The sequence below is a fragment of the Gigantopelta aegis genome, chromosome 5, assembly GCF_016097555.1.
Source record: "Gigantopelta aegis isolate Gae_Host chromosome 5, Gae_host_genome, whole genome shotgun sequence".
NCBI classification, from domain to species: domain Eukaryota; kingdom Metazoa; phylum Mollusca; class Gastropoda; order Neomphalida; family Peltospiridae; genus Gigantopelta; species Gigantopelta aegis.
The window spans coordinates 15,106,580-15,124,097 of record NC_054703.1 but is presented as its reverse complement, the minus strand read 5'-3'; the positions used below and the strand labels follow the sequence as shown (position 1 = coordinate 15,124,097).

Sequence of the window (17,518 nt, the reverse complement as noted above, 5' to 3'; positions counted from 1 at the left end):
GTCATTCTCATCCTGACGTCATTCTCATCCTGACGTCATTGAGACAAACAGATTATTTTTTATACACTCTCATTTCCATTATTGTAATATTGTTTTATCAATTTGTACAGGATCTGCGTAGATACAACAGTAGTCTAAAAGCAGCAGGTTAATGCATTGAAAAGTAGCCGTCAAAACAGACATTAGACCACTAACTGAACATATTGAAATTTTAAAGAACAATGTCACATTTTAAATAGAAAAAGGTAATAATAAGTGTATAAATACATTTTATAGCTATATAAGTGTATTCCTATATATATATATATATATATATATATATATATATATATATATATATATATACCTACAGAGTAAGAGATATTTATGTCACATTTATTTTGTATTTAACATTCATGCTTAACATATTAGTTTTAATTATTATTTATCTTTTGCTTCTTCCCTAGTGCAAGTTACTTCTAAACGATGGATGTTTCACTAATGTTACTGGTGTCAGTTCTCTGTATCTTGAGTCCTGTTCATTCAGGTCAGTGTCTAAATTTTTGTCATATTTATAATTTTTAAAAGAATTAGATCACAGTGTTTGTGAGTGAGATGAAACCTTTACGCTAAATCCACACCGTATCCCGCTGCAGTTAGCAAGCGAATTTGGCTTATTTCATGTGTCCTGTATTGATTCCCTTGATGTAGATGTTATACACACAACGCGAAATGGTCGAAAATACTGCTATGCGTTAACCAAGGGCAAAGTACGGAATTTTTGCTTAGCAATTTATAAAAATTGCTGTCCTTTTTCACACACTTTTAAATAGTAAGTTAAATAGTTTTTCGTATTTGAAAAAAACACCCAACACCCCCCCCCCCCTCAAAAAAAACCCCCCCCCCCCCCCAAACAAACAAAAACAAAATAAAACAACAGCAACAACAAACAAACAAAACAAAAACAAACAAAAAACCAAAAACCCCCAAAACAACAACATACATTAAATTGCATATCGTCCCATTAGAGCGACAAGGTGCTATGTCGGTTTTTCATAGTTTTGAGTAGGCCTAAAGGGGGAAAACAAAGTTTTTAATTGCTTAGTTTTTGAGGTTCCCCCACATTATTCCAAACTTTTCACATAATAATAGTCATCAACAATGACCCTTTGGTTATTACTTGTAAGTTCTACCCTTATCACAAGTGTATTTTATTGTTGTCAATCAAGGTTGTTGCCTAGAAAACACCATGTAGCTCAACTATCTTTCAATAGTCTCAGTCTGATTAAAAGAATATTATAAAATATTACATGTAGTAAAGATCTTAAACGAAACAGGATTATATAAAAACTGTTTGGACAATACTCTTTTTAATTTGAGTGTATTCCTTTATTTAAAAAAAAGTTAAAATAGATCCTTTTCCGTTCAGTTACTCAGTTGTGTATTATTATTTTTTGCCAAGTGGAACACACGAGAAATGTAATAATGCTTATGTTTATATTTTTCACAAGTATTGTTATCATCTGTTTAGAACATATACCACTTTGATGACGTAGTAAATGAGAAGAGTTAACACATTCAATGTTGAATTGTATTATTTATATTGCGTGTCTACCATGCACACCACTCTCCAATACATCTGACGTAGGCAGTCCTGTGGCTTTGTCTTATCACACTGATATAATAAAAATAATATTCCTAAGGTTGAATTGTTGTACGTCGATAGCATATCAGTTTTCTTTGTCGCAGTAACATGTAATTTGTTTTAAAACATTGCTTCAGTTTATGAGATATTATTTCTGATGATCTTCTTAAACAACTAGGATTTTTTTAGTTTGCTAACATGAAAATGTTATAACAAACTGTAACAAACTAACATACCTTTTGCGTAGACTGAAAGTACATATTTAAAACTATTTTCCTGTTTAAAATATCACTATGTGTATTTGCAAGGTGTTTGTTGTCGTCCTAATGTTTCTGGTAGCCTAAACAATATTTTATCTTCCAGTAATTTTGTACGAAATAAATATATATTACGAACCGCATGCACATTGAATATTTAGACACTAGTATGTATTTAATGCGTCAATGTAGTCGATAAAAAGGCTCTTTAGTTGGAAACATCCTACACTGGCTGTTAGTGGGAAATATCTTGCACTGACTCCATTAGTTGGAAAAATCTCACAATGGCCCTGTTAGTGGAAAATATCGTTAATGGCTCTGTTAGAGGGAACTATCTTATAATCGCTCTGTTAGTGGGACATATCTTACAATGGCTCTGTTAGTGGAACATATTTTACAATAACTCTGTTAGTGGGACATACCTTACAAGGACTCTGTCAGTGGGACATATCTTACAATAACTTTGTCAGTGGGACATATCTTACAATAACTTTGTCAGTGGGACATATCTTACAATAACTTTGTCAGTGGGAGGACATATCTTACAATGACTCTGTTAGTAGGACATATCTTACAATGACTCTGTCAGTGGGACATATCTTACAATGACTCTGTCAGTGGGACATATCTTACAATGACTCTGATAGTGGGACATATCTTACAATGACTGTTAATGAGACATATCTTACAATGACTCTGTCAGTGGGACATATCTTACAATGACTCTGTCAGTGGGACATATCTTACAATGACTGTTAATCAGACATACCTTACAATGACTCTGTCAGTGGGACATATCTTACAATGACTGTTAATGAGACATATCTTACAATGACTCTGTCAGTGGGACATATCTTACAATGACTCTGTCAGTGGGACATATCTTACAATGACTGTTAATCAGACATACCTTACAATGACTCTGTCAGTGGGACATATCTTACAATGACTGTTAATGAGACATATCTTACAATGACTCTGTCAGTGAGACATATCTTACAATGACTCTGTCAGTGGGACATATCTTACAATGACTCTGTCAGTGAGACATATCTTACAATGACTCTGTTAGTAGGACATATCTTACAATGACTCTGTTAGTGGGACATATCTTACAATGACTCTGTCAGTGAGACATATCTTACAATAACTTTGTCAGTGAGACATATCTTACAATGACTTTGTTAATGGGACATATCTTACAATGACTCTGTTAGTGGTGCATATCTTACAATGACTCTGGTAATCAGACATATCTTACAATGACTCTGTTAGTGAGACATATCTTACAATGACTCTGTTAATGGGACATATCTTACAATGACTCTGTTAATGGGACATATCTTACAATGACTCTGTTAGTGGTGCATATCTTACAATGACTCTGTTAGTGAGACATATCTTACAATGACTCTGTTAGTGAGACATATCTTACAATGACTCTGTTAGTGAGACATATCTTACAATGACTCTGTTAGTGAGACATATCTTACAATGACTCTGTTAGTGGTACATATCTTACAATGACTCTGTTAGTGAGACATGTCTTACAATGACTCTGTTAGTGAGACATATCTTACAATGACTCTGTTAGTGAGACATATCTTACAGTGACTCTGTTAATGTGACATATCTTACAATGACTCTGTTAGTGAGACATATCTTACAATGACTCTGTTAGTGGTGCATATCTTACAATGACTCTGTTAATGGGACATGTCTTACAATGACTCTGTTAGTGAGACATATCTTACAGTGACTCTGTTAATGTGACATATCTTACAATGACTCTGTTAGTGGGACATATCTTAATGACTCTGTTAGTGAGACATATCTTACAATGACTCTGTTAGTGAGACATATCTTACAATGACTCTGTTAGTGGGACATATCTTACAATGACTCTGTTAGTGAGACATATCTTACAATGACTCTGTTAATCAGACATATCTTACAATGACTCTGTTAGTGAGACATATCTTACAATGACTCTGTTAGTGGGACATATCTTACAATGACTCTGTCAGTGGGACATATCTTACAATGACTCTGTTAGTGGTACATATCTTACAATGACTCTGTTAGTGAGACATATCTTACAATGACTCTGTTAATGGGACATATCTTACAATGACTCTGTTAATGGGACATATCTTACAATGACTCTGTTAATGGGACATATCTTACAATGACTCTGTTAGAGGTGCATATCTTACAATGACTCTGTTAGTGAGACATATCTTACAATGACTCTGTTAGTGAGACATATCTTACAATGACTCTGTTAGTGACTCTGTTAGTGAGACATATCTTACAATGACTCTGTTAGTGAGACATATCTTACAATGACTCTGTTAGTGAGACATATCTTACAATGACTCTGTTAGTGAGACATATCTTACAATGACTCTGTTAGTGAGACATATCTTACAATGACTCTGTTAGTGGGACATATCTTACAATGACTCTGTTAGTGAGACATATCTTACAATGACTCTGTTAGTGAGACATATCTTACAATGACTCTGTTAGTGGTGCATATCTTACAATGACTCTGTTAGTGAGACATATCTTACAATGACTCTGTTAGTGTGACATATCTTACAATGACTCTGTTAGTGGTACATATCTTACAATGACTCTGTTAGTGAGACATATCTTACAATGACTCTGTTAGTGAGACATATCTTACAATGACTCTGTTAGTAGGACATATCTTACAATGACTCTGTTAGTGGGACATATCTTACAATGACTCTGTTAGTGAGACATATCTTACAATGACTCTGTTAATGGGACATATCTTACAATGACTCTGTTAGTGGGACATATCTTACAATGACTCTGTTAGTGGGACATATCTTACAATGACTCTGTTAGTGGGACATATCTTACAATGACTCTGTTAGTGGGACATATCTTACAATGACTCTGTTAATGGGACATATTTTACAACTGCTGTGTTTGTGGGAAATATTTTACAGTGACTCTGTTAATGTGACATATCTTACAATGACTCTGTTAGTGGGACATATCTTACAATGACTCTGTTAGTGGGACATATCTTACAATGACTCTGTTAATGAGACATATCTTACAATGACTCTGTTAATGGGACATATTTTACAATGACTCTGTGTTGTGGGACATATCTTACAATGACTCTGTTAGTGTGACATATCTTACAATGACTCTGTTAGTGGGACATATCTTACAATGACTCTGTTAGTGGGACATATCTTACAATGACTCTGTTAATGAGACATATCTTACAATGACTCTGTTAATGGGACATATTTTACAATTGCTGTGTTTGTGGGAAATATTTTACAGTGACTCTGTTAATGTGACATATCTTACAATGACTCTGTTAGTGGGACATATCTTACAATGACTCTGTTAGTGGGACATATCTTACAATGACTCTGTTAGTGAGACATATCTTACAATGACTCTGTTAGTGGGACATATCTTACAATGACTCTGTTAGTGGGACATATCTTACAATGACTCTGTTAATGACATATCTTACAAGACTCATGACATATCTTACAATGACTCTGTTAATGGGACATATTTTACAATGACTTGTTTGTGGGACAATTGCTGTGTTTGTGGGAAATATTTTACAGTGACTCTGTTAATGTGACATATCTTACAATGACTCTGTTAGTGGGACATATCTTACAATGACTCTGTTAGTGGGACATATCTTACAATGACTCTGTTAATGTGACATATCTTACAATGACTCTGTTAGTGGGACATATTTTACAATTGCTGTGTTTGTGGGAAATATCTTACAGTGACTCTGTTAATGTGACATATCTTACAATGACTCTGTTAATGTGACATATCTTACAATGACTCTGTTAGTGGGACATATTTTACAATTGCTGTGTTTGTGGGAAATATCTTACAGTGACTCTGTTAATGTGACATATCTTACAATGACTCTGTTAGTGGGACATATCTTACAATTGCTGTGTTTGTGGGAAATATCTTACAGTGACTCTGTTAGTGGGACTTATTCTACACCGGCTCTGTTAGTGGGAAATATCTGACAATGGATCTGTTAGTGGGATTCTAGACTTCACCGCCCGATCTTGTTTTGCTTTACGATAATAACGCTACTGGACATACTAGACATCAGCACATCAGTCCAGTGTCGTTTAACTTCGGTGACGCGTGTACCATTTTGCGAAAACTTACGACAATTAACAATCGATACATAATTATTGTTTTCCTGAGAATCGCCAACTTCGCAGTTCTTTCATTCCAACGTGGCGTTGGTAAATAAAACTACCATTCTATGAAAATGTGTGAAGAATCCGGTTATGTTCGGAATTCCAGATGATTGTATTTTGGCGGAAGACTGCATCAACTACAAAATGTGTAACTCGCGCATGCTCAGTTTAGACCGGATGCGGTAACAGTTTAGACCAAAATAATTTAAATCGCATACTGATGGGGTCCAGTCCAGTTATACGTGATACAATTGTTTTCTGAACAAGCCTCTGTTTCTGCTGTTTGAAATATGTCAGCATGGTCAGGAGATCCACAAAACATTACATTTGTGCCAAATACATTTTAAAATTCCAGGTGTATTACTAATAAATGCCTTTTGATATATTATATGTTGGTGTATTTTATTGTCAGTATATTACATATTACATGTGTCCAGTGTCACGTGGTTTATACGGTAACAAAATATACATTCCAAACCCATTGCTTTCTGTTTTATTGGAACGTAAACATAACTATATATATATATATATATATATATATATATATATATATATATATATATATATATATATATATTAGAGCATTAAACAAAAATCTCAACGAGACCCCTTACTTGACATCCAGACAACCCAATAGCCGATATGTATTTTTGTGCTGGGGTGTCGTTAAACATTCATTCATTCATTCATTCATTCATTCCAGACAACCAAGCAACCAAAAATCCTTAATGTTGACCTATTTAAATTAATAAATAATCGAAGGCCTTAGCTAAACTTGAATTGTGGTACGCAGTCCGAGACGTGCTATGGGTGTGTCTAGAACACATTGCATGAACCATACAGATTTGTTTACGGGTTAAAACTATGGTCTTTGACTTTAATACAGTTCTTCATTGCAGAGGACCGGCCTCGGTGGCGTCGTGGTTAGGCCATCGGTCTACAGGCTGGTAGGTACTGGGTTCGGATCCCAGTCGAGGCATGGGATTTTTAATCCAGATACCGACTCCAAACCCTGAGTGAGTGCTCCGCAAGGCTCAATGGGTAGGTGTAAACCACTTGCACCGACCAGTGATCCATAACTGGTTCAACAAAGGCCATGGTTTGTGCTATCCTGCCTGTGGGAAGCGCAAATAAAATATCCCTTGCTGCTAATCGGAAAGAGTAGCCCATGTAGTGGCGACAGCGGGTTTCCTCTCAAAATCTGTGTGGTCCTTAACCATATGTCTGACGCCATATAACCGTAAATAAAATGTGTTGAGTGCGTCGTTAAATAAAACATTTCTTTCTTTCATTGCAGAGGAGTGTGAGCTTACTTGCCACAATGGTGGTACAGTGGGTGAGAGGTGCATGGCATGTTACTGTACCAGAGAACACAAAGGACGCCTGTGTGAACTGGATGGTAAGTGTAAAGTAACACGTTTGTTTTATTTAACGACAACACTGGAGCACATTAATTTTTTATCTTATCATCGGCTATTGGACATCAAATATATGGTCATTCTGACACTGTCTTTTTTTTAGAGGAAACCCGCTGTCGCCACATAGGCTACTCTTTTACAACAGGCAGCAAGGGATCTTTCATTTTGCGCTTCCCACAGGCAGGATAGCATAAACCATGGCCTTTATTGAACCAGTTATGGATCACTGGTCGGTGCAAGTGGTTTACACCTACCCATTGAGCCTTGCGGAAACTCACTCAGGGTTTGGAGTCGGTATCTGGATTAAAAATCCCATACCTCGACTGGGATCCGAACCCAGTACATACCAGCCTGTAGACTGATGGCCTAACCACGACGCCACCGAGGCCGGTAGGATGGTAAGTGTAATAATTATAATGACAATTATTGACAACTGAACATTTTATAGTCTTTTCAATCAAAAGAATGCGTCTCCAGTCATTGTAATCCAGCAAATTAAACATGCATTCTCGGATATCGTTGTATTTATTTTTACTTTATTTGATTTCATCGTTAAATGTCATTTTTGACTGAAGGTGTTAGTCTGAAGTCATAAATGAAACATTTGCGAACATTAAATAGACAATAACACCGGCAAATCTAAAAACACAAAATTCCATATGGTTATGTCCATTCTAAACTGTAATGTTTTTCTTTTATTACTGAACCAGTTGAACGTCTCGCACCTGGCTATAGTTTAGCCATAGACCCTTGAACAGTTAACTTGGCCTGTTCCACTTTAGCTTTGGTGTCCAGAAAACAATGTAATTAAATAATCACATTACTGAAAATAATTGCAATCAGAATACAATAGTATTTTAGTATCAACCCATTGTTTATTTGTTTTTAAAGCCACCGGAGTACATGCTCTGTGGTCAAACATTGTAAAACTGTGATCGTGGACATGCGGATGAGTATTGAAGTTCCAGGTAGATATGGGTGCAATTACTATCCTAGTATGAAGACAATATGACATGTAGTCCTTTACATCTGCTCAACAGTGGACAGTAGACGACCCATGATGTTGACACATCTGCATAAAGACAGATCTCTGACAGCACAAGGAGGCCCCCACTCGAAACGGGCCGGAACAGATCAATTTGTGTTTACATCTACATCTTGTATTTGGAGGGGTTGTTGGATATGGAATTCAGAACACAAATATCAGAGAACCTTTCATTATGGCCACTACCGTGTACTACAAATTGTTTAGGGGCAGGAAATAGTCCAGTAGTGAAGCGTTCGCTTGATGTGTAGTCGTTTTGGGATCGATATCTGTCGGTGAGCCCATTGGACTATTTCTAGTTATAGCCAATGCACCATGACTGGTATATCAAAGGCAATGGTATGTGCTATCCTGCCTGTGGGACGGTGCACGTTTTTAATCTACCATCTTCAGTATATAACTTAGATTTCAACATCCGTTTTACTTTACTTCATTCTTCCATATCCTTTGGCTATTCTGGTTAATCTAGGTCACATAAAAAAAAAGTTGTTTTCTTGGATTTTCGTCTTCTTCTTTTTCTTCTTCCTCGTCTTCTTCTTCTTCCTCTTCCTCTTCCTCTTCCGTTTTAACACTCAGAACTTCTGAAATGGGGCACTGTATTATGTTACAATGCATTAAAACAGTCAAGTGTGTTACAGATGGTAGTTGAAGATAACACGAGATTTTATTTAAAGTGTCGTTGCGTTTGTATTTTGCATTACTAAATTATATAGTATGGTGAGGTCAGATTGTGAGTTTATTTAAACTGTAGTTGTGTTTGTATTTTATGTTTGTATGTAACTTGATGTATGTTCGTGTAACTTGATGTGTGTTCGTGTAACTTGATGTATGTTCGTCTGACTTGATGTATGTTCGTGTAACATGATGTGTGTTCGTGTAACTTGGTGTATGTTCATGGAACTTGATGTATGTTCATGTAACTTGATGAGTGTTCATGGAACTTGATGTATATTCATGTAACTTGATATATATTCATGTAACTTGATGTGTGTTCGTGTAACTTGGTGTGTGTTCGTGTAACTTGATGTGTGTTCGTGTAACTTGATGTGTGTTCATGTAATTTGATGTGTGTTCATGTAAAATGATGTGTGTGCATATAACTTGATGTGTGTTCAGATGTGTTCGTGTAACTTGATGTGTGTTCGTGTAACTTGATGTGTGCTTATATTACTTGATGTGTGTTCATGCAACTTGGTGTGTGTTCGTGTAACTTGATGTATATTCATGTAACTTGATGTGTGTTCGTGTAACTTAATGTGTGTTCGTGTAACTTGATGTGTATTCATGTAGCTTTATGTGTGTTCGTGTAGCTTGGTGTGTGTTCGTGTAACTTGATGTATGTTCGTGTAACATGATGTGTGTTCATGTAACTTGATGTGTGTTCATGTAATTTGATGTGTGTTCATGTAAAATGATGTGTGTGCATATAACTTGATGTGTGTTCATGTAACTTGAGATGTGTTCGTGCAACTTGATGTGTGTTCGTGTAACTTGATGTGTGCTTATATTACTTGATGTGTGTTCATGCAACTTGATGTGTGTTCGTGTAACTTGATGTGTGTTCATGCAACTTGGTATATGTTCATGGGACTTGATGTATGTTCATGTAACTTGATGCATGCTCATATTACTTGTTGTGTGTCCCTGCACCTTGATGTTTGCGTTCGTGCAACTTGATGTGTATTCATGTAACTTGATGTGTGCTCATATTACTCGATGTGTGTCCATGCAACTTGTTGTATGTTCATGGAACTTGATGTATGTTCGTGTAACTTGATGTATGTTCGTGTAACTTGATGTATGCTCATGTAACTTTATGTGTGTTCATGTAACTTGATGTATGTTCATGCAACTTGATGTATGTTCATGTAACTTGATGTATGTTCATGTAACTTGATGTATGCTCATATTACTTGATGTGTGTCCCTGCAACTTGATGTTCGCGTTCGTGCAACTTCACGTGTGTTCATGTAACTTGATGTATGTTCATGTAACTTGATGTGTGTCCATGTAACGTGATGAGTATTCGTGTAACTTGATGTGCGTTCGTGTAACGTGATGTATGTTCATGTAACTTGATGTATGTTTATGTAACTTGATGCATGTTCGTGTACCTTGATGTGTGTTCATATAACATTATATACGTTCATACAACTTGGTGTATTTTCATGCAACTTGATATGTGTTCATATTACTTGGTGTATGTCCATGCAACTTGATGTGTGCTCATATTACTTGGTGTGTGTTCATGCAACCTGATGTGTGCTCATGTAACTCGATGTCCGTTCAAGCAACTTGATGTTGGCTTACGTAACTTGAATGTACATGTGTATTTCCATCTACAATGACCGTAGACTGTGTGTTTGTCTTTCTTTAGAGGTGATGCTCACCTTTGTCGTGGATTCTCCTCTCTTGATTTCGGGTCTGGCCTTCGATATGACGTGTAAGATTACCAACGCCCGTGGTTTCGGTCTTACGAAGAGTGACGTGCAGTTCAAGTTAATATATGGCGATATACTACCCGTCTATTTCTGGCAGAAGGGCTCGAAATGTACAGTACATGTAAAAGTGCAGGGATATATAGCCAAATGCGGGACGGGGACGGACGACGTCAGCTCGGATGTTAAGATTTACACTGTGCAAATCAGCAGGGCAAGAAAAGATCATGCCAATGACTGGACTTGTTTCATTTTGTATCCAATTATTCCGCAATCAAGCACTATGCATATGAGACCGGCTGGTAAGTAGTGCCATCACGTATACAAAACACCATATACGGTGTGTGTGTGTGTGTGTGTGTGTGTGTGTGTGTGTGTGTGTGTGAGGGGGTGGGGGGTTGCTTGTTGTTTAGTCTTATAGCATGAGTATAATGTGAACAAGAATATATGCGACTGTGTAAGTCTCCTTTCAATAATTTTCTGGTTAAATACGTATTTGCTGATGGGTTTCTTCCTGTGGTGTGTGCATTAGTGATAATATGCTAATTTTTATTTTTATCAGGGAGCATGAAAATGATCGATGTCAAGGTATTTAACGTCAAACATAGGATTACTGTTCTATTAGAGCTGGAGTCTTTGACTACAATTTGGAAGGCAGAGATTGCGCAATATTGATATAGATCGGTCTCTGAAGGCCTCAAACCTTTTTGTACTCGCAATGCTAATTAAACCTATCTGGTTTCCCGGTTTAATGGATGTGTCGAACTCAAACTTTGGTATCTGTTTCTTTTCAAAATCATTTGAGCCTATAGACAGGATAGCACATACCACGACATTTGATATACCAGTCGTGGTGCACTGGCTGGAACGAAAAATAGCTCAGTGGGCCCCCCGACGGGGATCGATCCCTAAGCGTGTGTGTATATATATTTGACGTTCATTCGATGATAAACACCAAAACCGTTTTACACACTGTATGAATGGCGTAGCGCGTTAGCGTGAAGCCGTTCATATATACAGTAAGTGTGTAAAACGGTTTTCACGTTCATGGAAGAATGAACGTTTTTTTTTTAGATCACGTGATAGCATTTTAACCAATCAAGACACCTATTACAAAACAGCAATTATACAATGGAATACAATTATACAATGGAATATATATATATATATATATATATATATATATATATATATATATATATATATATGCATGTATGCATGTATGTATGTATGTACTCTGTCAAAAAGGAAACGCATAGGTAATAGGGAAAGAAGAAAAGTGTTTGATTACACAAAATATAGGGTTTTTTTACAAGGTTGCTGAATGACCATGTTTGTTAATGTTCCTGGAATTGGACAGCATGCCCAAATGCACCCTAAAACAAATTTAACGCACGTTGTGGCACGTTGTGCGACAGTTGCAGGAAATCGGCGTGAAGTGATTATATTTTGGCGAATGCACATGAAACTCGGGGAAAAGATTGGGGTAATGATGGGTATTTAAAAGCTGTAATGCTCGCAATGATGCCTCATTTCCATTTCGACGTAGAAGAGTTACAAGATGCCAAGACTAAGCCTGCCGAATCGAAACATTGCAATACTCCAGTGAATCGCAATCGGCAGTCGCACGCCACATGAACGTCCATCAGTGCACCATTTCACGTCTCTGGGACAGGTACCAGCAGTTTCAATCAGCTGAAGACCGGCCCAGAAGTTGAAGACCTCGCATAACAACTACAGCACAAGATCGCTACATCCGGGTTCTGCACTTGCGTCACTGAACTGCCAGCGAACTACCACAGCAACGAACACTGCTGGACGCATACCTGGTTTGAGAAGGGTGTCTGCACAAACCATTCCGAACCGACTTCGAGAAGCTGGTATACGGGCTAGGAGACTGTATGTTGGCCCCATCCTGCGACGTCGACATCGACATTTACGTGTTCGCTAGTGCACGTATGTACAGGGGTGAAACTTGGGGAAACTGGCGGCGAGTATGGTTCAGCGACGAGTCACGTTTCCTTCTACAGCGACGTGATGGACGACAACATGTTTATAGACGCCGCAATGAACGTTTTGCCAACAACTGCGTCGCCCAAGTTGACAGATTCGGTGGAGAGAGTGTCATGATGTGGGGAGCCATCTCATACACCGCCAGAAGTGAACTTGTGTTCGTACAAGACAACCTGACAGCTGTACGCTACCGGGATGAAATTCTTCGCTGTCACATGCTGTCTTTCAGCAGAACAATGCCAGGCCGCATACAGCACGTGTAACAATGGATTTCCTATATAATGAGAACATTAATGTACTGCCATGACCATCAAGATCGCCAGATCTCAACCCCCTTGAACATCTATGGGACGAACTGGACAGACGTGTACGCCAGCGTGGCCCGGAGCCTCAGACGCTTCCTGCACTGCAGGAAGAATGGGCTAGGATTGAAGAAAACGCCTCCACTGTCGTCAGTCCATAGCATGAACATTGTCACATTAAAGAGATAATTTCATGAATATTTCGCCTTTGCCTTTTTTTTGACAGAGTATATATATATATATATATATCAGATTCAGATATTACTAGTCTATGAGTCTATGATGTATAATTCATGATAATATAGTTTATACATATTATAAAATGCTTATAGATCCTGAAATTAGTCCCTAATAAATAAATATATATATATATTAAGCCCTCAAAAACAGTTAAAAGTTGTCAGTTAGCCAACCCATCCCCCACCCCTACCCGAAAAAAATCTGTTACCTTCAAATACAAATAACAATATTGATGTTTATGTAGGTAACCTCCCTAAAATGGCTGCAAAATTGTATTTCAGATCCTCTAGATTTCAAAATTCCCCGGGGAGGGGAATAGTGTCGAATTTATAAGGGGGCAGACTAAGGACTTCCTTTAGAAAAAAAATGTAGTAATTATAAAATTAGTTCATTTCTTTATTTTTCATGTAATTTAATTTCTATGTTGAGGGGCCCCTGAACCTGAAGTGCCCCGGGCCACCCAAGATCTAAATCCGGCACTGCTTCGGACCCCCACCCCCTCCCCAGTGTCTTGCGCCTTCCATGCTCATTCGTTCCAACAATGTATATGCCCGACCCACACACACACACACACACACACACACACACACACACACACACATACATACATACATACCAAAAGAAAAAAAATCCTAGCTACATCCCCCAGTTGTGATAATATCGTGTAGCAAAAAATACCTACAAAAAACAAAAACGTTATACAATAAATAAATCGCTGGGTACCATTTTCCACACCACCGCCCCTACAGGCCTAACTTAAAACAACCCTGTTTGATGTTGATACTATTACTAGTAGTAATAGTAATATTTGATTCTGGTCTGACTGAAAAGTAAAAGTTAACCTTAGGACCTACCATTTATCAAGGAACGGCGTCGTCTGCATGCAATGCTGACGTTTTAGTTCATACTGTACTCTTTTTCTAGGCTCACTCGGGCAATATTCCGGATGACATCGTGACGTTATTTGCGTTTCTTCTTTTACCCGACAATGCCGTTAATAATTTTGCCGACACTTCTCCTTGGTGTTGACGCCATAAATCGCGTTCCAAAATAGCGAAATCTCATGTAATCTGTTGTTGGGGAATTCCACACTTGCGATAAACCATTGAAAACAGAGGTCGGTGCGAGCCTGTCAAAAGTGTCCCACTTCGAAATACTGGGTTTGCCTTTGACTTGGATAAGCCAGCGAAGTGAAACCAATGCTTCGTCTTATATGCACCAAATGTAATTGGATTATCTGTTCTAAATGTTTAAATAATAAAAATATTACAGGGACTGCAGCTTTAATAAAATTACTGTTTCAATGAATTAAATCAAACTTGTCAAAATCTGAAAGACAGTATGTTTTTGAAATGGCATGAAACTTTGTATAGTAAGTTTACAGCTATTTAACTATATCAGATATTCTATGCGGACCCTGTACCAGAGGAGAATGTTGGGGATCTTATACCCCCAACCCACACCAACAGAACTTCAAAATGGCTTTAAAATCCAGTGTTTAACTATAATATCTTGGTCGGCTGTTCTTTTGTTGTTGTTTTTTCTTATTGTTTGTTTTGGTGTATATGGGGTTTTGGGGGGTGGTTCCCTCATTTATTTATTTATTGTTATTATTTATTTATTGTTACTTTTTATTTATTTTTTGTTAAGGAAGATTGCTTTCGTTAACAAAAATTACATATGCATGTTTGTTTAACTTACAGTACAGCAAAATGCATTTTTGATGTTACAACCTCTCATTTCAAAACTGCAGCCGCAACTGAATTCCATCATTGCCATTCATTTAGAACATGACTTAATTCCGTCAAATGAATATGATTTTTTCTTTACGAAAAAAAGGCATTTCATATTGTTTCTGTAAGCCTCATACCCAAAGACAGTTTATCGAAAAAAGCTTGGGCACTCTTGGAAACACCAATGATGAGTGCCATGTGTGTTTCTGTTCAGGTTACCAATACAGAGTGCCAGTGTATCAGCTGATAGTGCTTAGTGACTATGACAGTTGACAGCGTTTCAGTGCATGGTTTCAAATTAAATTGAGGGTTAATAAAATCAATGATAATGTTAGTCAGCAGGATAATAACACAAGACAGCATATACAACGTACTCTTCTGAAAAATTCATAACTTTAATTTAGCATACACCCTCAAGCTCCCCACTGTACCAACATATTTTATCCTCACCCAGCTCCACATGTGGAATATTAATAGGAAGATGTTTTTCTACATGTCGCACTGACGTTGTTTAACCATGATGGCCAAGCAACTTCATATTCACGTGATCATCCAATAACGGAAATGCTGAACCCTTGGAATAAAATAAATAGCATCTCGATGTTTAAACAGAATAACAAATGCTCAAGCTTCCAACTGACTGTTTTTGTTTCTTTAAATGCTATGTTTTGATGTTCTTAAAGCATTTCGATCAACTTTGTTATGACAAGCAAACTATGTTTGTGCATTCAAGATAAAGAAAAAGTGAGGCGAGGAACTACAGCAGTTATACAAACGTGGGATTATGGTATTTAATATGGAATAAACTGTCTGTGTTTCTCTTTATATAATTTGATGTATGTTTATGTAACATAAATGACTTTCCATCTACAATGAAAATATAATGTGTCTTTGTCTTCATTTAGCTCTCAAGTTGACCATGTCAGCGAAATCCAAATATTCTGTGAGAGATAAGCTATTTATTCTGACTTGTAAGCTGGAACACCCTTATTCTGGTGTTGTTAGAGGTACAATTAAGATTTTGAGGGAAACCGACGTCTTCGGCTCACTGCTGCAACACGGCTCGAACTGCTCAGTACTCAGCAGTACATCTAAAGGCTATAAACCCAAATGCGGGCAGGGAACGGACCAAGTCCGGTCACTTGTTAAAATCTACATTATGGAGATCGTACGTCTAGCATTCAATGATGTAACAGACTGGTTTTGTTGTATAGAAGAAGGTGACAAAAGCAACAAATTTACTATGCCCCGTAAGTATTGGTATCATGCATTCTTGTGCATTCAGCTGATAGAAGGGATACTAGTTAGTCTACCTAGACGATAAAGTGCCCATTTCTTTGGTTTTCTGGTCTTGTCCTCCAAGTGACAGACGGCCATTGCCACTTGTTGTTTACGTCCCATTATACTCGACACGTCATATATCAGATATTAAAAACAAATCTGGCTAAATTAAAGTGTAAACTGATGGCCAGTGTATGTATATATGTATGTACAAATGTATGTATGTACTGAATAACACCATGCACGTCTCTGAAAATCAAACAAAATTTCTTTAAAATTTGAAATCTGTGAAAACAATGCTGCCGTACAAAAGAAAAAAAAGAGTTATAATTACAATATAAGTGTTCCAATTACATTGTCATGACATCGCAGGCTGAATATCATTAAGCTTTCAAAATGCCTCAGAGTAAAGTAGTAAAATATATTTAAAAGATAACCAGAAAACCCCACGAGAAATGAGATGTAGGCAACAGCTTAGGGGCAAAACCAATTCAATGTAAAGGAAAAAGATGCAGAACACAAAATGTCTACGTGTGAAGTAACATATTCAGAGAAAGGCATTGTATTGCAGGACATTTTGAAGTCAAAATATAACCTGTGGAATGTCATACCAGTCAGTCAAAAAGAGATGTTTTCCTACGACAGCTAATAAAAAAGAGATGTATTATTATGACAGCCAATCGTTAAATAACAATGTCAGGACTTTTGATTTTGTTGTGACAGTGATACACGAGGGGAATCGTATGATATATTTAAACCTGAGTATGCTGTGTCTCGTAGGTAATAAAGTTCCATCAATTAAATGTATACAGACATTAATTCTGTAATGACCATTGGTATACCATTTCTATATTCATACTAGACAATGTTCTGCCATTTCGTTTTTGGCCATTTTGAAACTTAAAGTTTAGTTTCTCAGA

At 37.1% G+C, this 17,518-nt stretch overlaps 1 protein-coding gene across 4 annotated transcripts in view; it reads left to right on the top strand.

Annotated features, from left to right (window-relative positions):
- LOC121373295 (neurogenic locus notch homolog protein 1-like) overlaps positions 1-17,518 on the top strand; it is a 48,147-nt gene that overhangs the window by 6,674 nt on the left and 23,955 nt on the right. For 2 of the 4 annotated variants that reach the window (XM_041499835.1, XM_041499836.1), the window contains 4 exons: positions 447-526; positions 7,426-7,527; positions 10,969-11,331; positions 16,223-16,567. In XM_041499835.1, the coding sequence (XP_041355769.1) occupies positions 466-526; positions 7,426-7,527; positions 10,969-11,331; positions 16,223-16,567 (871 nt within the window). In that variant the 5' untranslated portion in view covers positions 447-465. The remainder of the gene's footprint in view (positions 1-446; positions 527-7,425; positions 7,528-10,968; positions 11,332-16,222; positions 16,568-17,518) is intronic. The other 2 variants (XM_041499837.1, XM_041499838.1) reach the window with 2 other exon arrangements.